Raw genomic sequence first — 24,795 nt, forward strand, 5'->3', positions numbered from 1 at the left:
AAGGACATTTTTAGAACGTTCTGTCATGGTCCCCTGGAGGTTTTTGTCCAGTTACGGTGAAAATATGATATATAGAACTAGTTACTGTATTTTTACAGCTAAAAACAGGTGTTAGTAGACAGTATGCTGATACTTGGGAATCAACCTCGCTTGGGATTTGATCTCACAACCTCCTGGTTGCTAACTACCTGAAGTTCCTACTGCACCACCAGGTCTGCTGTTGTAATGGAAATTGGCAAAAATACATTTCTGCACTTTGCCTAACGTTGTAGTAAAATAAAGTAAATATATACTACTTGGTGTTATTTCTATAAAATGACAGTATGTTGTTGTATTCTGATTTCAATTAGTGTAAATAAACTGTAATTTTGTACTGTAACAACACTTGGGATTTGAAAGAAAAACCTCTTGGTCACTAACAACCTGAAACATCCTGCTACAGTGCAGCTATAACACCAGATCTTCGAGCATGAAAAAGATTTGGCCACGGACTTAATGCATTTCTACACTTTGCTAAAAGCTGCCCAGAATCCAAGTCAATAATTGTCCAATTATCACCACCAATATAACATCAACATAAAACTAGCAGTGCTCAAGGACACTTGACATAGAGTTCACATCAGGGGTAGGCAACCCTGTTCCTGGAGTGCCGCAGGATTTTGTTCAACTACGCACCACACCCGACCAGCTGAGCCAGTTGATCAGTTCAGTGATTGCCTAAATTCAACACACCTGGTCATCCAGGTTGGTTAAATCAAAAACATGAGGTGCTTGCGGCACTTCATCCCTGGTATACATTAACACTTTGGGGATTTCAACTTGCTTCTTCTTGGTTGGGAGTGCATCAATGTTTTTGCAGAGCCACCAGGTTCGTACTTATTCATACTATGTTAAAACATTTTTTAAATAATAATAGATTTAAAAAATAGAAAAAAACACGAAAAATAAAATAAATATAAGGGGATGGTTAGGGAACAGTGTTGCTACCTGGGGTACAAAAAGGTCAAAGGTACACTTCACAGGAACACATATGAAATCACACGGTACAGTTCAGTACCTGGTAGGTATAATAGGATATTTTTCTACCCAATATTTTGAATATAATGTATGATCATCACTGTGCTTTGATAGGTGGGTGCAATGTACTGGTGGGGGCATTATCATATTTTGGGGCGTGGTCAAATATATGGGTATTTATGCCAACCGTCAGTCGAAGTGTTGTAGCCATTTAATTGTTTGATGGTTATGCCAATGAAGCAGAGCAATTCCTTTGGCACTGGCTGTTCTTCAGACTTTGTAAGAGAGTGTGTCAGTGATGAGCTGGTCTTTATAGACTAGAGGTTATTGTGGATATTCCATTAACTTAATGGCAAGTTGTTGCTGTGAATTTGTCTTTTTTTACTGGAATTTTATTGTAACTCACTGTGGAAATGTTGCCAGTAACCTACAGAACTCTTGCTGCCACTCAGGGTTGCCAGGTATAGCTAAAATTACTAGCCCAATGACAACTCAAAACCTGCCGGCAAGAGAGGAGTTGCCGTATTTATACAATAAACACATTTTCCATAATTGTATTGAGCCAATTAAGAAGGAATATYGACGTAACTTGTAACTACGTTAGAAGCTAAATTTGGTTTTCACCAAAATATTAGTTATTGTGAACTATGACATGACTTAATAAACTAATTGGAATATGTTGCAAGAGAAAATATAATTTGCCCTTATTAAAATCGGCAGATCATTTTCCATTAACGGATGTCGATTTAACTCATTTGACTGCTATGATTAAGCATTAAGGCACCCTGTGGGTTTGTGGTATATGGCCAATATACCACGGCTAAGGGCTGTTCTTAAGCTTGACGCAACGTGGAGTGCCTGGATACAGCTGTTTGCCGTGGTATATTGTCCATATACCACAAACCAAAGGGTGCCTTATTGCTATTATAAACTGGTTACCAATGTAAAATATTTTTTTTGTCATACCCATGGTATACTGTCTGATATAGGAAAAAGGAAACCACACACTGCTCTTGATAGTATCACCGATATTAACACCGAAATTTGCACCCATACTGTCTGATATACCACGGCTTTCAGCCAATCAGCATTCAGGGCTTGAACCTCGTTTATAATTGTAAATAAATCCCTTGTGCGCATGTGCATAACTATAGATAAATCCGACAGGAGAGTTTGAGTGATGAAAGGTGGACAGAGGATGTCGAAATCTCTGAGCAAGAAACACTAGGACGAACTTAAAAACAATTGTTAGGCTATTTTCTGGCAATTGGGCTCTTATCATGTGCCAGATATTGACTAAAAACCTTTATAACTCGCCCATTTGCGAGATTGATTTGTAATTTCAATAGGCATAGGCTACAGACGAAAATCTGGGTTTATAATTGTAATTCAACTTTGCTGTGGTTTGCTTGGATAGATGCAGGCAGCCTATAGCCCCTGATAGGCCTACATATAGTTTCAGATAGTCTACTGTAGCCTAGGAAAAATGTAGGCAAGATGTAAACTGAACGATTTAGCAGACTAATTTATTAAACATGAATAGTTTGGCGATTTCGAAGTAAAAAGTGCTTGTGTTTCCCAATAGCCTGTTGGAATAGGTTACTGAGGATGGGGTCGTAATTTCAATCACTGAATTAAATATTATGTATATGTACATGAACTGAATTTGCTTGTCAACAACAGCCATTGTTTTTGTTTTTTTACCTGTAGCCAAATCTGATTGACTGTTACCGTCAGTCTACTGCGTTCCAACAACTGATTGGCAATTGCGATAGAGCTTTGATAACTTCCAATTTATTTAACTAAACATGGCCATAATAATTGCATAATAACACAAGGCTGCAACAACAATACACTGATGTTATATGCTATTTATTAAACCCGTTTGCCAGCTCCAGGTAGGATATACAAGTGGCACAAATTGTTTTGCAATGACTCCAGTGATTTAGTCATTTCAACATATTTATTGTATCAAATGGTAGCCTACAATGGCATATAAATGAATAGGCTACTTGATGGACAACAAATGTAAATGTATCATTCTCCACATTTAATGTCAGTTTCATTGAGTACTTTTCCCCATAACAGAAGCAGGTGAGGGAGTTCCAAAATTCCCATTTCAAATTTCCACTCGCGCATAATGACAAGTTAAATAGCCTACCTACAACTGGTAAAAAGTTGTCACATCTTGCTGCTCTGTCTCCTCTAACTCACATGACTCAGCCAATAGTGGACTAAGCTGCATGCTGCAGTGCTCTCTCAACACACACACATCCCTAAGGCCCTCCCAACCACTCACTCAGTAACATAGTTAGCAGCAGCAGGTCACAGTGAAATACTTTAAGATATATATGTTTTAAGAGAAATACAATGGCGGCCACAGTGCCATTTAGAAGTAGCCCAAAAACCCGCGACCCGCTACCAATACATTTTCACCCGCGACATTGTTTTGAAAGTAGCCCAATTTGCGGGAAAAGGGTAAACATGGCAACCCTGCTGCCGCTAGCAATCTTGCCAGCGACCTATTGTGCCTTCACTGACTCTTCTGTTGACAACATGCACATCACTTGCTGATTGGCAGCATACTGCATACAGGCTTGGCTTATTCGAAGCATGGCTTTCAGCTAGCTCTTTTTAGTCTTCCATAAGAGGGGCTGTCATCCCAGTTAATCTGGCCTGTTCATAAATGTTATGCTTTGACACTGTTAGTTCTGCAGGTTTGTTAAAGGCTGACATAAGTGCATGTGATACCAAGCATCATAAGAGCTTTAACTTATAGCTAGTTACCATGCAATTGTAATACTCATTTTCCTATCAGACCGTCAGTTCAGTGAGTATGATGGATTAGATATGGTAAGTTACTGTGAAATTTACAATACCTCCCTTGTAAGTATTATAGTTGACAGTAAGTTATTGAAAATTAAACATTAACCTCCTGTGAACCATTTGCCATTAAAGAGGAACTGACAGCGTTTTAACTACTTTGCAGATATGAAACAAACAGACAATCATAATATCAGTCAAAAAAGATCAAATTCCGAGTTTATGCAACAAAACTTAGATAGATGGATGCAATTCAATGCATGATCAGTATAATTCACTAATATATTTCTTGGTAGTCCAACAAATATTGCTATCAGGTTGTAAATCACAGCTGGCCTTGTACATTGTGTGCTGTCTCAAGTCAATCGAGATTCAGTTTCAATTACTCAATATTTTGGATAAAAACGGACTAATGTAACTAAGGCTGGGAATGTCAATTCAAAACTAGCAAGGGCAATGATCACAAGTCAGTCAATACATGGCTAATAGGCTAACTTATCTATTTATGTAGCTATTTATTTAGCGAGCTAAAAACACCACCACTTAACACACACTCTAACTCTTCGGAAGTTAAATCTCATATTCCCAAATCCTTTTCTGCAGCTGTCACCAACACATCTACTATATGTTATTGGTAACAAATAACCATCTGGTGGCACTGTTGAGGCAATAATGCACTCCAGACCAAAAGGTTGCAAGTTCAAATCCCGAGAGCATTTACTCCCACTTAGGGCTAGATTCTATCAGAGCCATGCTAGCAGACACCCGCATAGCAGTTGTGTCGGAGGTAGAACTGCGTGCGCTTGATCAGATTGAATCTAGGCCTTAATGTCAAGTGTCTCTGAACACTGCTACTTTTTAGTTGGTGTTGTAAGATAATGGCACAATTATTGACTTGATTCCGGGCAACTTTTAGCAAAGTTCAGAAATGTGTTCTTGATAATAAATCTATGGCCGATCTCTATCGAAACGTTGTTATACATAAATATCACCTGGGAGCATGAGCAGCAGTGTGCAGCTTTTCCTTTCTGTTTTCCATGAGTTTGCCTACGACTCCAGCACCTGCGGAAAGTACCAGGATGTGCGTATGTTCTTCAGCTTTTGTATACAATCTTTATCATGGCGACAGACGCGAAGCAGGAAATTCAGGTTGCTGTCATTTAAGAGGTTGTGACTTCAAATCCCAGGTGTGGTTGCATCCAAAGTGTGCTAACCAATGTTCAGGTCAATTACATTTAAGTTCCAGTCAATTCAGAATGTAAACCAAATTTAAATTCCATTTTTTTTCCGATTATGGAATTTCTGTGTACTTCCTGAATACAGTTCATTGTTGTATATTTACTGACAAAATACAGTTCAGTTGTAGAATATATATTGAACAAAAATATAAACGCAACATGCAACAATTTCACTCAATTGAAATAAATGAATTAGGCCCTAATCGTTGTCCGTAGCTTGTGCCTGGCCATACCATAACCCCACTGCCACCATTGTGCACTCTGTTCACAACGCTGACATCAGCATACCACTTGCCATACACGTGGTCTGCAGTTGTGAGGCCAGTTGGACATACTGCCAAATTCTCTAAAACGATATTAAAGTTGGTAACAGCTCTGGTGGACATTCCTGCTGTCAGCATGCCAATTGCACGCTCCATCAAAACTTGAGGCATTGGGTTGTGTGACAAAATGGCACATTTTAGAGTGGCCTTTTATTGTCCCCAGCACAAGGTGCAGCTGTGTAATGATCATGCTGTTTTATCAGCTTCTTGATATGCTACACCTGTTAGGTGGATGGATAATCTTGGCAAAGGAGAAATGCTAACAGGGATGTAAACAAATTTGTTCACAACATTTTGTGCGAATGAATATTTCTGGGATCTTTTATTTCAGCTCATGAAACATGGGACTTTACATGTTGTGTTAATATTTTTGTTTAGTGTATTAAAAGTTGTGTCCATTATTTTCACTCAGTAGCCAGTAACTTAATGTAAAATTACAGGAAACTTTTTTTTAAACAGTTTGTGCCATAAGCATATCTAAAGTATCCTATAAGTTTAACTGCAATTGCAAGTGAGGCATGCCAAGTTAATTTGCAGGACGGGCCAAAAAGTACCTTAGTGCATTGCAATTGACAGTAAATACACTATATATACAAAAGTATGTGAGAACCCCTTCAAATTAGTGGATTCAGCTATTTCAGCCAAACCCGATGCTGACAGGTATATAAAATCGAGCACACAGCCATGCAATCTCCATAGACAAACATTGGCAGTAGAATGGCCTTACTGACGAGCTCAGTGACTTTCAACGTGGCACCGTCATAGGATGGTCCACCTTTCCAACAAGTCAGTTTGTTACATTTCTGCCCAGCTAGAGGTGCCGGTCAACTGTAAGTGCTGTTATTGTAAAGTGGAAACGGCAGGAGCAACAATGGCTCAGCCGCAAAGTGGTAGGCCACACAAGCTCACAGAACGGGACTGCCGAGTGCTGAAACAAGTAGCACCAAAAATCGTCTGTCCTCCGTTGCAACACTCACTACCGAGTTCCAAACTGCCCTGGAAGCAACGTTAGCACAATAACTGTTTGTCGGGAGCTTCATTAAATGGGATTCCATGGCCGAGCAGCCGCAGACAAGCCTAGGATCACCATGCGCAATATGTCGCTAGAGTGGTGTAAAGCTCACTGCCATTGGACTCTGGAGCAGTGAAAACGCGTTCTCTAGAGTGATGAATCACGCTTTACTGTCTCACAGTCTGACGGACGAATATGGGTTTGGCGGATGCCAGGAGAACACTACCTGCCCAATTGCATAGTGCTAACTGTAAAGTTTGGTGGTGGAATAATGGTCTGCGGCTGTTTTTCATGGTTTGGGCTAGGCCCCTTAGTTCCAGTGAAGGGAAATGTTAACGCTACAGCATACATTTTTTTACATTTACATTTAAGTCATTTAGCAGACGCTCTTATCCAGAGCGACTTACAATTGTGCATTCACCTTATGATATCCAGTGGAACAACCACTTTACAATAGTGCATCTAACTCTTTTAAGGGGGGGGGGGGTTAGAAGGATTACTTTATCCTATCCTAGGTATTCCTTAAAGAGTGGGGTTTCAGGTGTCTCCGGAAGGTGGTGAATGACTCCGCTGCCTGGCGTCGTGAGGGAGTTTGTTCCACCATTGGGGTGCCAGAGCAGCGAACAGTTTTGACTGGGCTGAGCGCGGAACTGTACTTCCTCAGAGGTAGGGAGGCGAGCAGGCCAGAGGTGGATGAACGCAGTGCCCTTGTTTGGGTGTAGGGCCTGATCAGAGCCTGAAGGTACGGAGGTGCCGTTCCCCTCACAGCTCCGTAGGCAAGCACCATGGTCTTGTAGCGGATGCGGAGCTTCAACTGGAAGCCAGTGGAGAGAGCGGAGGAGCGGGGTGACGTGAGAGAACTTGGGAAGCATACGATGACATTGTAGACGATTCTTTGTTTCCAACTTTACAGTTTGGGGAAGGTCCTTTCCTGTTTCAGCATGACAATGCCCCCGTGCACAAAGCGAGGTCCACACAGAAATGGTTTGTCGAGATCGGTGTGGAAGAACTTGACTGGTCTGCGCAAAACCCTGACCTCAACCCAATCGAACACCTTTGGGATGAATTGGAAAGCCGACTGCAAGCCAGTCCTAATCGCCCAACATCAGTGTCCGCTCTCACTAATGCTCTTGTGGCTGAATGTAAGCCCCGCAGCAATGTTCCAACATCTAGTGGAAAGCCTTCCCAGAAGCAGCAAAGGKGGGACCAACTCCATATTAATGCCCATGATTTTGGAATGAGGTATTCAATGAGCAGGTGTCCACATACTTTTGGTAATGTAGTGTATATAGCAAAACACTAGTACAGTATCCTATTAATGTAGAAATGTACTGTATAATGACTGTACAATTTACCATAAAATGAACAGCAATGGCTTACAGTGTAGTTTCATGTTATCAAATGTTGAACCCAGAAATGTCACATGTGAAAACATGTTTTTGGAACGCTTTACACCTGACATTTCACATGTGAATAAAACATTTTTGGAACACTTCACGTGATATTTCACGTATTTCCAAAAACACATGGTTTCACATGATTCCACATGTGAAAATCCACATGTGAAACTTCATGTAAAATACTGTATCATCACATATGAAGAGTCCCAAAAACACATGGTTTCACATGATTTCACATGTGCAAAGCATGTGATTTTCCACTTGTGAAATCATGTGGTTTTTCCAAAAGGGCTATGGTGATTGTTGGCCATATAGCCCTAACAGATCTGGGTTCAGGCTAGTCTGTTGGCTGTCTCAGGCTGAGAGATTCCTGAGGCGTTGAAAAGGAAAGACTCTGAGTTAAAGGTGGATGTCATGTCACCTCCCATCTGCAGCGCTGTCGGTGATAATGTGAAGTGATAATGTGATTTTGCCATTAGAAGAGAGGGGGGAGGGAGGGAGGGAGGGTGAGTGAGGTTGAGAGAGAGAGAGAGAGACCTGAGGGACAGCCAGTGAGAAGTACAGTGTGATTATTCATATACTTTTTTTGTTGTCATTGCTGTTAAAATGAGTCACAATCATTATTGTTGCTTAATTACAAACAGTCTAGTATATTCTTGTATTTGACAATCGTCACTATATGTTTACTTTGACAATGTAAGTGTTTTCTTTCCTTGTCAATAAAGTATACTGAATTTAATTGAATTGCGAGAGGGAGGGAGGGAGGGTTCGGCATAGACGAGGGAGATGGGGGAAGAGAGGGGTGGAAGAGAGAGACAGGAGAGCAAAAAGAGGGATCAAAGTTGGTCATATAAGGAGGGATATATGAGGTGACTGATTACATGTCTGGTCTGATTGGGCCTGGGTGAAACGGAGATTAGAACTACTAACAGTGTCACATAGATTACAGCAGGTTAGAGTCTCGTCTATTACAGTGGAAATTTGATTAGATTTATGTAATCATAGATTCCTATTCAAAAAGCATCTCAGAGTAAAAGTGTCGTTCTAGAATCAGTGTTCCCTGTCAATAAAATCTTATTCGTTAAGATCGGAAAGACCAAACTAATCCTATATCAGCAGTCTGAGACTTTGTGAATACTAACTCTGTGGCCTTTGTCTGACTGCTGAGATGGCCATGGTACCTGAAAGTGTTTGCATTCAACAATGGGACTGTCATGACAGCTTGCACATGTCTTTTGCATATCCTTTTGCGTAGCTGGTGTTTCATAACTTCTTTGTAAGGATACTGAGTAAGCTATTGAACAAATAGTCTTCCAGACTCGTAGTTTGTTTTTGTTTTTTGGACTGGCTGTAAGATGCTGTTTGGCTTCTGAAAAGAGGCAAGGCATTCGAACAACAATGGACACATTTACCCCTGCCAACGCACACACACCACCCCACACACACACACACACACACACACACACACACACACACACACGAGACACACCACACACCACACACCACACACACACACCACACACACACACACACACACACACACACACACAACACACACACAACACACACACACACACACACACACACACACACACACACCACACACACACACACACACACACACACACCCTTTACTGTGTTGTCACAGTAACACGGCTGTCCTCTCAATCTTGTTTCCCAGTGAAAAGCTCTGTGTGTTTTTGACACTGGCAGAAGCCAGATAGACAAGGGAATGTTTGCGGTGGGTGGGACAATTTGTAACCCAAGATTTTTCAAATTGCACATCCTTGTGTGGACTGTTGCACTCCTGTGTTGGACTGTGCACTCCTGTGTTGGACTGTGCACTCCTGTGTTGGACTGTGCACTCCTGTGTTGGACTGTGCACTCCTGTGTTGGTGTCCTTAGGAGCGCACGTACATGTGTGTGCGTTGGTGTTGGTGTGTATTTGAGCGCGCGTGTGTGTATTTATCATACAAACTCTGTAATCCACTGTAGTCCTCTTTGGTTGTTGTTTCTCAGTAGCAGAAAGTTGCGGAGGCTGGGATTTTAAAAGGCTGGCAAACAGTAGCTATGCAGAGAGCAGACAGTGAGAGTAGAAAGAGCTGTCTGGATTTCTCCCTTCACTAACAGTAGAGAGAAACCACCACACAATCAGGTCAGCTACTGCCTGAAGGTGCTTGGTGGAGAGAGGAGAGGCTGGATGGGGAGAGACAGAGAAGGAGATAAGGAGAGAGATAACGACAGATAGAGAATGAGAAAGATGAGAATAAACAGGGGTAGAGATAGGAAGAGAGGGAAGACAGGCTGTGTGCACACTGCCCACAAAAGGAGGTGGAAACTGAGCTGTACTTCCCAACCTCCTGCCAAATGTTTGACCACCTTAGAGATACTTATTTCCCACAGATCACACGGACCCACAAAGAATTTGAAAACAAATCAAACATTGATAAACTCCCATATCTGTTAGGCAAAATACCACAGTGTGCAATCACAGCAGCAAGAGTTGTGRCCCGTTGCCATGAGAAAAGGGCAACCAGTGCAGCACAAACAACAAGATGACAAGATGGCGCCGACGGAGAAGGGCGACATCTTACGTGTTCCAACCCAACTTTTCTATTTAGTGACTTTTATTGTGTTTATCTTTCCATTCTTTGTACAGAAAGACCATACTATTATCACATATGACCGCCAAACACTTCTGGACATCAGATCGACAGTTACTAACCTTGATTTTGACTTAAATACAACTTCAATTCTGACTCAGCTGGTCCACTCTTCATACCGCACCCTATTCCTTTGTTCCATGGGCTACCAAAACACAGCAGGCGTAAACGTGGGAGACAAGGTGGAGTCCTAGTGAAATTGAGGCGAAGAGAAACTGAACGGCGCTCCCCTCCGTTCTATTGGCAAATGTCCAGTCACTGGAGAATAAGATGGAGAATAAGATGGATGAGCTTCGTTTGAGAGTCTCCTATCAGAGGAAAGCTGCAATATTATGTCTTTCTGAAACGAGGCTGGATGAGCTGACCCCCATTGTCCCTGTTCCCAAGAGCTCCAAGGTAACCTGCCTCAATAAGTATCGACCTGTAGCACTCACATCTGTAATTATGAAGTSCTTTGAAAGGCTGGTCATGATACACATCAACACCATCATCCCAGAAACCTTACTGTAGACCCACTCCAGTTCACATACCGCCCCAACAGATACACAGATGACGCAATCTCAATTGCACTTCACACTGCCTTCTCCCACCTGGACTAGAGGGGAATTAACTGTGTGAGAATGCTGTTCATAGACCAGCTCAGCATTCAACACCATAGTTCCCTCTAAGCTCATCACCAAGCTAGGGACCCTGGGATAGAACCCCTCCCTCTGCAACTGAATCCTGGACTTCCTGACGGGTCAGCCCCAGGTGGTGAGGGTAGGCAACAACACCTCTGCCACGCTGACCCTCAACACGGGGCCCCCTCAGGGGGGTGTACTCACTGTTCACCCACGACTGCGTGGCCGCGCACGACTCCAACACCATCATCARGTTTGCTGACGACATGGTAGTGGTAGGCCTAATCACCGTAGGCGATGAGTCAGCCGACAGGGAGATCAGAGACTTAGCAGTGTGGTGCAGGACAACAACCTCTCCCTCAATGTCAGTAAGACCAAGGAGCTAATCGTGGAGTATAGGAGAAAGAGGGGAGAGCACGCCCCATCTACATCGACGAGGCTGTTGTGGAACAGGTCGAGAGCTTTAAGTTCATTGGCGTGTGTGTATGTAGGTTTGTGTCACTAAGGACTGAACATGGTCCACACACACCTGCACAGTCGTGAAGAGGGCACAGCAGCACTTCTTCCCCCTCAGGAGGCTGAAAGGTTTTGGCATGGGCCCTCAGATCCTCAAAAAGTTCTACAGCTGCACCATTGAGAGCATCTTGACTGGCTACATCATCGCTTGGTACGGCAATTGCACTGCCCTTAACTGCAAAGCGGTGCAAAGGTTGGTGCGGACAGCCCAGTACATCACTGGGGCCGAGCTCCCTGCCATCCAGGACCTCTCTATCAGGTGGTGTCAGAGGAAGGCACGAAACATTTCCAAAGACTCCAATCAAACTGTACTGGAGCATCGGCTCTCGGACCAACTGGCTCCGAGACAGCTTCTACCCCCAAGCCATAAGACTGCTAAATAGCCAGACCCAGCATTCATTGCGTCTAGGATGGACATTTGATCATGTGGATGGTGGTCATAAACCTTCCAGCTCCATGAGGAAAATAATTCCTCTATGGGGTTGAGGAATGGAGAGTAAGGTGGGAGAAAAAGTGACACCATCCTGGGATGGGCTGCAAACCACTCTGTGACTGCCCGGTAGTGGTGAAATGACACATTGTCCCAAAAAATTACAAACGTTGTCCGATTTCGCCTCACTGCAACCCTTTCCTCACCTGGCACAACCCTTCCATAGAGGTCATCCAGGAATGRAATGAGACGCTGGGTGTTGTATGGCCCAATTAGCGGTTTGTGTAACAGCAATCCATCAGAGGATATTGCTGCACACATTGTGATGTYGGCACCCCTCTGGCCCGGGACATCCACTGTGGCTCTTTTCCCAATCCCATTCCTTCCTCGCCGCCGTGTTTTGGCCAAGTTGAAACCAGCCTCATCCACAAAGATGAATATGTAGGGTGTTTGCCTGGCTTCAATCTCCATGACTCTCTAAAATAAATCAACAAGGCAACATAAGAGTTAGTCTATTACGGTAGTTTACATTATACCTTAAAACATGCCATTGTGTGCCTCTGCCCTGTTTGGTTCTGTTCAAAACCAGTTCTGTATTTTATAGTCATCTTACCTGGACATATTGGTTCCTGAGTTGCTTGACTCGTTCAGAGTTCCTCTCAAAGGGGACAGTGTACAACTGCTTCATCCTGACTTGATGTTGTTTCAGGACTCTAGAAATAGTTGTTATGCTTACATTGTGAATATTTCCAAATGTAATGTTGTCTGCCAACACTCTGTCCCAAATCTCTGTGAGTTTTATACCATTGTTTCTGATGACCATATCAACGATTGCAGTTTCCTCACAGCAGTAAAAATCCTACCTCTCCCGCCTGTGGGAGGTAACCGCTGGGTCCTAAGCAGAAATACAGAAACAATCACACACAAGTGGGTTTGGAGGCTTTGCTCAATTTACTTCTGTAATGTGCAGTTCAGTCAGATGCCCTTGCAGAATGCACATCTTACCTGTTGTTTTGCTGAAAATTTCTCACAATAGATGCCACTGTTGAGCATTGCAGATTTGGCTGCACTCTCAGATCAGTCTCTCATTGATACATTTACATTTACATTTAAGTCATTTAGCAGACGCTCTTATCCAGAGCGACTTACAAATAGATCATGATTTATTACATGATCAGTTATAGTATCCCTAATCTCATCTGAGACTACAGCTCTTGATCTTCCTCTCAGTCTTCTTCCACCACAAATACTCCTCTCCCTCTCCCAGACACTATTCTTCCTCTGTCAGCCACTTCTCTATCTCTGGCTGGGTCCATGTTTACATTACAGTACAGCATTATTCCTAAGATTTCCCCTTTTGTATAGATGGTAATGTAATTGAAAGACTAACACCTGGGTAGGTGCAAATTGGCCTGTAGGTACACCATAGAGTTTTGGTGGTGGTTGTGTCTCCACACCAGCTCTAAACCCCAATCCTAAACCTAACTAACCAGCTCTAAACCCCAATCCTAAACCTAACTAACCAGCTCTAAACCCCAATCCTAAACCTAACCAACCAGCTCTATACACCAATCCTAAACCTAACCAACCAGCTCTATACACCAATCCTAAACCTAACCAACCAGCCCTATACACCAATCCTAAACCTAAACCAGCCCTATACACCAATCATATCTCAGGACTTCAAAATAGTGTCTCTTATAGTTTACTTGGGAATTAACTATACCAGCATTAATCACTGCATTGTTGATTTTTTGTGTGGAATGAAATCAGTGTCTCTACTTCCAAGTAAAAGGGGAAACACCCATTGGCCATATTGCAGGGCAATTTTGATATACCATTTATCACAAAGTTATTTATTTATCACTTCCCTTAATCTTTCAGAGAATCTGCCTCTCTCAGCCTCTTCTCTCTCTATTCTCTCTTTTCAGCTAGAAATAAGGCATCAGTCAAACTGCATGTGTCCATAATATTCTTAGATGCTCAGCTGCTCATTTCATTTCATGTATTTCATAACACACTCATTGTTGTCTCGTCCCAGCCAGACAAATGACCTCTATCCAAATGGAACTGAGCAACAAAGAAATCCTCTGACTGGATCCTTATTTTATAATCATAATTTTCTTCTGAAAAAAATTATATACCCCCAAATGGGTTTTTGATCAAAGCAAAACCCCAGGGGTAAAGTTATCTTGTTTTTCCAGAGTGCTGTCGGCATAAACAACAAGGTTAAACAGTCGGAGCTTGTTTTTGTTTTGGACAATTGCGCTTGTCTGACCTTTGGATAGAGAACACCTAATAGCATCAATTTACTTAAAAGAAGTAGTACCCCCCCAGAGCGCTGTGTGTGTGTGTGTGTGTGTGTGTGTGSGTGTGCGTGTGCGTGTGCGTGTGCGCGTGCGTGTGTGTGTGTGTGCGTGCGTGCGTGCATAAGGGCAATGGAGAAGTTTGGTAATGCATAACAAGTATGCTTAAACCAATATAAACCCTGGTAGCTTTCCAGGCTGCTCTGGAGAGATAGAGGGATAAACGAAGGGAGGGATGGCGGGATGGAGAGAGAGCCATGAGAACATTTAGACAGATGGGAGCTCCTGTTGAGAGATGGCAACACGGACCGTGGAGATGAATACAGTGCGTCTTTCTTTATCAAGTCTCTCTCCTCTCTCGTTCTCTCTATTTGACTCCTCCATCTCTCCCCTCTCTGCCCCCTTTACGTCCCTCTCCTTTACCCTCACACACTACCTCCCTCTCCTCTAGTTACCTCCTGTTGGCCTCAGCTCATGTTAGATTTTCCATGCAGTATGTAGAGCAGTGTCTTGGGGTGAATATCCACACTTCTCCCAGTAGGAGAGAATGTAATACAGTCTGTATTCACTGGACAAACTAACATCTCCATTGTATCAGAGCATTATAAAGTGCCCTTTGGCACACACACACAGTTTCTGCTTAGGATGTTTGTGCAGTGTTTTACAACCTGCTGCAAAGCACACTTTTCCAGGAATCCTTTTTTTGGTCATATGTGTGTGTACTGAGACATTCTGAATGGATCCTTGGCACTGGGACACTGCTGCCTGTGTCTTCTATTTGAATGCCTGCTCGACTGACAAAGGCCAGAGGCTCCATTGTGCCTAATCCTTCAAGTGTGTGTGTGTGTGTGTGTGTGTGTGTGTGTGTGTGTGTGTGTGTGTGTGTGTGTGTGTGTGTGTGTGTGTGGTGTGTGTGTGTGTGTGTTTGTGTGTGTGTGTGTGTGTGTGTGTGTGTGTGTGTGTGTGTGTGTGTGTGTGTGATTGCGCCTGTGTGATCTCGCCTAGCTTCAGCTGAAATTACATGTGTGAAATGTAATGTCTTATTGAATCAAGCTCTAGACTGAGATGGCCTTGGGGTCACTATGGTGATGAGAAAGGCCCATACTACCTCTGTAGCTAAGTATCATTCAGTCACACTACAATAACAAACAAGTAGCCATTGACCAAATGATCCTGCTGGTGGTTATCTCTCCAGGAGGAGTGTTGGACAGTGGACACCCCTGCTTTTGACTCTAGTATGCTATTGAAAACCCTACTGCAAACCCTATTGAAAACACTATTGAAAAGCAAGAAACAAAACAAGACAAAATTACTGATATGAGCTTGTTATTTATGGTTTGGACTGGGAGTAGGCTGACTGTTGAGTGGTACACTTAGAAAAAAATATGCTATCTAGAACCTAAAAGGGTTTTTCAGCGGTCACCAAAGTACAACCCTTTGAAGAACCCTTTTTGGTTCCAGGTAGAACCCTTTTGGGTTCCATGTAGAACCCTTCCCACAGAGGATTTTATATTGAACCATAAAGGGTTCTACCTGGAACCAAAGAGGGTTCTACCTGGAACCAAAGAGGGTTCTACCTGGAACCAAARAAGGTTATACAGTACAATGGGGACAACCGTAGAACCATTTTGTAACCCTTTTTTTCTACGAGTGTAGGGGAAACAGCCCATTCTATCTGTGGAGACAAAATGTGTTAACTTTGGACTGATATATATAAAGTACTGTCCTAGGTTGTGTCTCAAATTACCCTACTGTGTCTCAAATTACCCTATTACCCATGTAATGTGCTACTATGAGGGAACACTATAGGGTGTGATTTATTCATTTTTGATGAGATTGATGAGGCATGGAGAAGTGGTTAGGAGTAAAGGCTTGTAGGTCAATTACAGATTAAGTAATTCACTTGACTACCTCCCTCTCTCTCTTTGTTGGTGGTGGTGTGTGTGTGGTGTTGTGTGTGTGGTGTGTGGTGTGTGTGTGTGTGTGTGTGTGTGTGTGTGTGTGTGTGTGGTGTGTGTGGTGTGTGTGGTGTGTGTGGGTGGTGTGTGGTGTGGTGTGGTGTGGTGTGGTGTGGTGTGTGTGTGTGTGTGTGTGTGTGTGTGTGTGTGTGTGTGTGTGTGTGTGTGTGGTGTGTGGTGTGCGTGCGTGTTGGGGATGTGCGTGTTGGGATGTGAAAGTCTTCAGCTATTTTCTGCTCTCTACACTTCCTTGATATTGAAATAAGCAGGGGATCAGTTGGTGTGTTTGTCTCTTTCTCATGACATTTTTAAATTGATGATTATTTGTGTACTTGTCTGACATTTTACTGCATTGTTAGGAGCTAGTTACATAAGCATTTCGCTGCACCCGCTATAGCATCTGCTAAACTGTGTACACGATCAATACACTTTGATTTGATTTACACAACCAATACAAATTTACGACATTTACAAATACAAAATACATCAACTTACAAAACACAATCATAAAAACGAATGCATTCTTCAGTAAAAAGGTCACCAATTAGCCACCTGAATTGCCCTAGCAGCACCAAAACACAACATTTTAGAGAGATTTCTGGAGTTTATTTCACCTCTGGCCTTCTGTTTTCTCACAGACTCATACTGTATCACAGCCTGCTATATCACTGGGCTATCCTCTCCTGTTCTACACAACAGGACAAACACAGGGGGAGGATGAGAGAGGGGATATGGAGAGGAGTGACATACCAAAATTATTTATGTTCAAACTTGGATTGTTTACACAAAATGTTTCTTCATTTCATCAACATTAGATGTTCAGCTGGCATGTTTACACTAACCTCTCCCTCTCTCTCTGTCCACTCTTTGTCTCGTTCAGGGCTGAGTGCAGCTAAGCTGTTGAAGGAGAAAGGGCTGAGTCCTGTGGTTCTGGAAGCTAGAGATCGGGTTGGTGGACGGACCTTCACCGTACGGGTAAGACCTCAGTCACACCACAGGCAAAGTGCCAGTCAAAGTGTAATCCCTATAAGAATCCAGTTTTCTCTCTGATGACCGTACCAGGTCCCTCTCTAGATGCTGTCTAGCAGCTTAACTTGTGTTATAATGTAAAGCATTTTCAAGCAACTGATTTGGTTAAAGATTTGAACTAAATTGATCTCTGGGATTAGGATTGTCCACTTCTTGTCTGATGAACCCTCCCTCCCTCCCTCCCTCCCTCTCTCTCTCTCCAGAATGAGCAGACTAAGTATGTTGACCTGGGCGGGGCCTACGTCGGGCCTACTCAGAATCGTATCCTCCGATTGGCTAAAGAGTGCGGAGTCAAGACCTACAAAGTCAACGAGGAGGAGAGGCTGGTGCATTATGTAAAGGTGTGTGCGCGCACTCCCACCGCGCGCGTGTGCGCGTGTGTGCGCGCGTGTGCGCGCGTGTGCGCGCGTGTGCGCGCGTGTGCGCGCGTGTGCGCGCGCGCATGCTGAAACCCGGTGCAGGACCACATAGGCCACGTCTGTCCCTGTCCTACTTAATTGAACAGAACAAACACAGGACAGATCCATGATAAATCCATGGGTTTCTCTGAAACACTGTTAGCAGGGCTTGGGCTGCAGTTAGTATTGACCACTTCCATTAAACCGGGTGTACACAAAATCCTAACATCACTGAGCCTCTCACATTAAACAACCGTTTTTCCTGTAGTTTTGTTTGTCTTGCCAACATAGTGGTGCGCAGACTAAACCATCTGGCACAGACAGGGGGTCACATGCTACATGCATGTACTGAAGTGATTAGATTTAACGCTCAGAGCAGCCTCGGAGCAGCCTCATAAACGTTTTCAGTCAGACACTCACGCTTGCCATACAAAGCTGAAATATCTAGCCAACGTTTTGAATTGAATAACATTGCTTGTGAACTTAAGAGCTGTAACGATTTGACACTTTGGTTTTGGTTAAAGGCGAGTACAAACCCATACTAGTAGCAGTCATTGCTCCTGCTACTTGGATGATGTTAAACAACGTCATCATCTCACTGGCTTCTTCTCTGCTCTTATTGGCTATTGCTGATCACCGTTCTCAGAACTTGTCTCACACTAGAAGAGCATTGCTGATTTTCTGCCGATAAATGAAAACATATTTGAAAATATTGGGTCGTTCTGGGACGGCTCAAAGACGAGATCGATAGCCATCAGATTGTGTCTCTGACTCGCCCACATGAAATGTGACGGCCACGCATCCTGTGTAGGCAACGACATGGGGATTTTGTCTCCACATCTCAAAAACATGTCTGGGACAGCTAAATCGGGGCCAAAATCGTGTAGTGTACACCCGGCTTTAGATAGCCAGAACAGAACAGAATCTGTTTTCTCACATTCTAATGCAGAGGAAATGCATGTCTCTCTTCCAGTCATGAGTATCTGGCCATGCTTGAAAGGACTGAACACTATAGGGCCATGCTAGAGAAGACATGACCTCACTCAACCCTTACCCCTAACGCTAGCACTCATGTCCACATTCCGGTTCAACCCTAACCCGCAACCACAACCCTAACCCTAGCTTCATGTCCATATTCCGGTTCAACCCTAACCCACAACCACAACCCTAACCCTAGCTTCATGTCCACATTCCGGTTCAACCCTAACGCGCAACCACAACCCTAATCCTAGCTTCATGGCCACATCCTGGTTCAACCCTAACCCTTGCCTCAACCACAATCCTAACCCTAACCCTAGCTTCATGGCCACATCCCAGTTCAACCCTAACCCAAGCCTTAACACTACCCTTAACTCTAACACCATGGCTACACGGCCCCGCGTGTGCGTCCTCGTGCGCCATCATGCACATGTTGTTTTTGTCTATTCCCACCAGACGTGATTATGACACGCAACTGTGAACCAACTACAGTATATTCATTTGGGGACAGGTATAAAGACACATGGAACATCCATGGATGTGCTGTTGCTAGCAGTTTGTCCTGGCAGATGAACATTGATCCCGTTTTTAGCTGGTTCTTTGTAGAATTTTGACCCGGTTCATACAAAAATGTTATGTTTCTCTACTCCGACAATTAATCCACACATAAAAAGGTAAACCTAGTTAGTTTTTAGTTAATTATCTTTGATTAATATCTCCTCGTTGTCTTTTATACAACTACTGTATGTGAGGTTGTATCTTCGTGAAAACCAATAAGGAGATGGGAAATGCGGGACTTGCCGAGCGTCTCAAATAGAACCAAGTTCTACTTTAGCATTTGGCATCGCAGACGCATGCTTAAGCGTGCGATCAGTGTGGATAAAATGATTGAATAACAATGTATGTGTACATTTATTTTGAAACACTCATGCACGTAACGTGACCGGTTTGGTTTCCTTGTAACCCTAGCTTCATCAAATCAAATCAAAATCAAATAAAATGTATTTATAAAGCCCTGTTACAAAGTGCTTATACAGAAACCCAGCCTAAAACCCCAAACAGCAAGCAATGCAGATGAACAAGCACGATGGCTAAGAAAAACTCCCTAGGAAGAAACCTAGAGAGGAACCAGGCTCTGAGGGGTGGCCAGTCCTATTCTGGCTGTGCCGGGTGGAGATTATAACAGTACATGACCATTAAGGCCAGATCGTTCTTAAAGAGGTTCAAGCGTTTATAGATGACCAGCAGTATTAATTACCTCAGGAGTAAATGTCAGTTGGCTTTTTATAGCCAAGCATTCAGAGGTTGAGACAGCAAGAGCGGTGGAGAGAGAGGGAGAGAGAGAGAGGGAGGGAGAGGGAGGGTCTAGCCCCCCGACAGGCACGAAGTGACGCACCCTTCCTAGGGACGACATGGAWGAGCACTAGTCCAGGCAGAGACAGGACGGATCGTCACTCCTTGCCATTCACCTTCGCACCCCTGGGCCAGACTACACTCAATCATAGAAGCTACTAAAGAGATGAGTCTTCAGTAATGACATAAAGGTCGAGACAGAGTCTGCGTCTTTCACATGGATAGGCAGACCATTCCATAAAAATGTAGCTCTATGGGAGAAAGCCCTGCCTCGAGCTGTTTGATGTCCACATCCCTGTTCAACCACAACCCTAGCCTCAACCACAACCCTAACTCTAAACCCTACTTCACATAGTTCTGATAACAATATTGTCCTTTCCAGCATAGCCATCTAGTGACTACCCGCCCTCTCTGCCTGTGTATCAACCACATGACCCTCAGTGCATCCAGCCTCTCTCCAGCATTAGCGGTGAGCGCTAGCGACTGGAGATGCTAATCTCTGCCTCAAGGAGTTTTCTAATATAGTTTCTCTTCCTCTGAGTGGCCCAGGAGAGAGGGAGGAAGGATAAAGAGAGAGAGAGAAAGACAGAGCGAAAGAGAGAAAAGAGAGAGAGCTACAGCCACCCCCATTTCTCTTTACCTCTCTCCCTCCCTCCTTCTCTCTCTCCCTCTCTCTCTCTCTCCCTCTCTCTCTCCAAAATATTCCTCCATATCTTATTATAGTAGGTACACCACTGTTCTTAACACACAGCATGCTGTACCTCCTTATTAGATTGGTCCCTCTGGTTCCAGCCATATACCCAGGCTAACCTACTCTCGCTACTGTAAATCAATGGGCTCTCTGAACTGGTTAGGATGGCACTTCTCTTCCTGTTTCTACTGTATGGGCCTTTGTTTCATACAGTGGTGTAAAGTACTTAAGTAAAAATACTTTAAAGTACTACTTACGTATATTGTGGGCTATCTGTACTTTACTTTACTATTTATATTTTTGACACCTTTTACTTTTACTTCACTACATTCATAAAGAAATGATTGTACTTTTCCCTGACACCCAAAAGTACTTGTTAATGGTCCACTTCACACCCTTATCAAGAGAACATGGTCATCCCTACTGCCTCTGATCTGGCGGACTCACTAAACACAATTGCTTTGTTTGTAAATTATGTCTCAGTGTTGGAATGTGCCTCTGGCTATCCTTAAATAAAAAATATGTAAGAAAATGGTATGCTTTATATAAGGAATTTGAAATGATTTATACTTTTACTTTTTATACTTAAGTATATTTAAAACCAAACACTTTCCGACTTTTACTGAAGTAGTATTTTACTGGGTGACTTTCTATTAATAAGGTATCTTTACTTTTACTCAAGTATGACAATTGGGTACTTTTTCCACCCTTCCTATGTATGGAGTCATAGGCTTAAACATGGAGTCATTCACTTTGGAGACATTCACACACATGAGCAGACATACACACACACACACACACACACACACAATAGTAAGCCCCCCCATACACATGCATATACACACACACACACATTGGTATGCCCTTCACCCCCCCACACAGCAGAGAATGAGATAAGACATGTTTAAAATGCAGCATAGCGGTCATGTGGATGATATCACTGTGTTCAGTGGATCTCGGACTATAGCGGGAGAGCCTTCTGGCACATGACATCACTCAACCCTTCTCTACTGGGCATGCCCAGAACCACCCCTACATCTCAATAGTCTAAGGTGCCTTCCTCTTCACGTCTCCTTCACTACATTTCAATAGTATAAGGGGCCTTCCTTTTCACATCTCCTTCTCTACATCTCAATAGTCTAAGGGGCCTTCCTTTTCACATCTCCTTCTCTACATCTCAATAGTCTAAGGTACTTGTCGTTCTGCCCCTGAGCAAGGCAGTTAACCCACTGTTCCCCGGGTGCAGAAGACATGGATGTCGATTAAGGCGCCCCCCCCCCACACCTCTCTGATTCAGAGGGGTTGGGTTAAATGCGGAAGACACCTTTCAGTTGAATGCATTCAGTTGTACAATTGACGAGGTATCCCCCTTTCCCTTTCCTTCCTCACCACATCTCCTTCCCTACATATCAATAGTCTATAGATGCCTTTCTTTTCACATCTCCTTTCCTACACCTCAATAGTCTAAAGTGGATTCCTCTTCACATCCCCTTAACTTAGGGAGAAAACATTGCACCGAGTGATGTTCTGCCATTTGTCTGTCGTTCATGCACCGTTCATTTGGCACGATGTGTTTTAGGGACCACCTGCCAGGGGGGCGTCTGACTGCCGACATTTTCGGCCATTTGTACATGTAGAATCGGTATGCGCTCGGTTTGCAAATGACGTCCAAATGACATTACTACAAATATTAATAGGTAATTATGGAAAATAAGAAACAGGATTTAAAAAATATATATATATTTTTTGATGGGCGTATATAGCACTGCTCAAAAAAAATAAAGGGAACACTTAAACACCACAATGTAATCCAAGTCAATCACACTTCTATGAAATCAAACTGTCCATTAGGAAGCAACACTGATTGACAATACATTTCACATGCTGTTGTGCAAATGGAATAGACAAAGGTGGAAATTATAGGCAATTAGCAAGACACCCCCAAAAAAGGAGTGATTCTGCAGGTGGTGACCACGACCACTTCTCAGTTCCTATGCTTCCGGCTGATGTTTTGGTCACTTTTGAATGCTGGCGGTGCTCTCACTCTAGTGGTAGCATGAGACGGGTCTACAACCCACACAGTGGCTCAGGTAGTGCAGTTCATCCAGGATGGCACATCAATGCGAGCTGTGGCAAAAAAGGTTTGCTGTGTCTGTCAGCGTAGTGTCCAGAGCATGGAGGCGCTACCAGGAGACAGGCCAGTAATCAGGAGAGTGGAGGAGGCCGTAGGAGGGCAACAACCCAGCAGCAGGAGCCGGCTGACCGGTCGCCGCTATCGCGCCCGCGCCGGCTCCTGGCGCACTAACCGTGCGGCCCTCTCGGCCTTTGTGCACGGAGGCTCGCACCTGCGCCCAAAGCTGCAAACACTCGACACCCCTCGCCCAGCAGGCACCATGTGCATGTGTCAGCATATGGTTCACAAGGGGTCGGGGATCTCGATTCAGTACGCCTATGGCGAAGCTCGCCAGGCGCTACCTCTGGGCGAGGCACTGGCGGTGGTGTTGGCGATCCTCCACAAAGAAATGCCGACCGGGGAGGAATGGCGGCATATTTTGACAGCCGCCCACCAGACTGGACCCTACGCCTCGTCGGCCAAACGGTCAGTATTTGTAGGAATGGTCGCTCGACTGGAGGAATGTTGCCAGAGGTGGCCAAGCCAGGACGGATTCTCCCGCCACAGCGTCTCCAGAAACTCTGGTCACGTCTGTCACATGTGCATACAATAAAGTTGCTCCCAGGTAGAAGATGGAAAGACTGACTGTCGCCCAGATTCTGTGAAAGAGCAACAGGGCGCCAGTGGCGAATTTGCCAATCTTGGTGGGTTTTCTCTGGCAAATGTGCCACACGTCTGGAGTCCTGACTGCCATCAGGGAGTGGCTGGGGGCGGCCTGTAAGCATAAACCGCCACACAGGCCACTAGCTTGTTGACGACGGTCGGGTCGTCCATAGTACACCTGGCTCAATTGGAGGCTGGGGGGTTTTTCCTGGGAGCGGGGGTCTACTTGAGGGCAGAACTACAGGACATGCCTTGTCCTGGCCTGAGTCATTATTTTGGGCTTTGATGGGGCTCTGGGCCAGGTGGGCCACCTCCCTGGCAAGAAGAGGGCGGGAAGGTAGCGTGTCGCTGCTGGCTGGCGTTCTTGGGGGCCCTGCCTGACGGCCGCCGAATGTCTCTCTCACATCTCCTGAACGTACTGGCTCTGTCTCCTGGTAAGCTGCCGTCCATGCTCTGGAAACAATCTGACGCTGACAGACACAGCAAAACCTTTTTGCCACAGCTCGCATTGATGTGCCACATCCTGGTGAAGCTGAGCACTACTGCTCGAGGGTACCTGAGCCACTTTGTGTGGGTGTGAGACTCCGTCTCCAATGTACCATGATGTGAAAGAATCCGTGTGGCCTCAGCGCTGTATGTGCAGCCTCCCCTCGTGCGTCTGTCAACTGCGCCTTAGTGTCGGCAACCGGTCCAGTGCTAGGTTCCGGTTCTCTGGATTGTCGGGTTCTGGCCGTCCTTCAAGAAGTGGACCTAACGGCTCAGCCCGGGAAGCATAGGGAACTGGAGAAGTGGTCTGTGGTCCCCACCCTGCTAGAATCACTCCTGTTTTTTTGGGGGTTGGTCTTGCTAATTGCTATATTTCCACCTTTTGTTCTTTCCATTTGGCACAACAGCCATGTGAAATGTATTGTCAATCAGTGTTGGCTTCCCTAATTGGACAGTTTTGAAAATTCAGCAGAAGTGTGGATTGACTTGGAGTTAACAATTGTGTTGTTTTAAGTGTTCTGTTTATTTTGTTGAGCAGTGTATAAGAAATAATACAATGAGCGTGAGAGCGATGCAAATGCATTTGGCGGTTGATCTACTTCTGTTCTGTAAATGGCACTGTGTGCTCTTTCCGAAGGATGGATCCCAGTCTTTTCAGGGATAATAAACAGATATGGCTTATTAACCTATACGGTCCAAATAATGATGATCCAAGCTTCTTTGAAAATATATATATGAATTTATCAACTCTGCAAGCAACACTAGACTCTATTATTAT

The 24,795-nt window shown here is 44.1% G+C and overlaps 1 protein-coding gene across 1 annotated transcript in view; it reads left to right on the top strand.

The window, feature by feature from the left end:
• mao (monoamine oxidase) overlaps positions 1 to 24,795 on the top strand; it is a 70,666-nt gene that overhangs the window by 11,771 nt on the left and 34,100 nt on the right. The window contains 2 exon segments of the mRNA XM_070437591.1: positions 17,187 to 17,281; positions 17,539 to 17,676. Coding sequence (XP_070293692.1) covers positions 17,187 to 17,281; positions 17,539 to 17,676 — 233 coding nt within the window.

This window comes from Salvelinus sp. IW2-2015, linkage group LG36 (assembly GCF_002910315.2).
Source record: "Salvelinus sp. IW2-2015 linkage group LG36, ASM291031v2, whole genome shotgun sequence".
Classification (NCBI taxonomy): Eukaryota; Metazoa; Chordata; class Actinopteri; order Salmoniformes; family Salmonidae; genus Salvelinus; species Salvelinus sp. IW2-2015.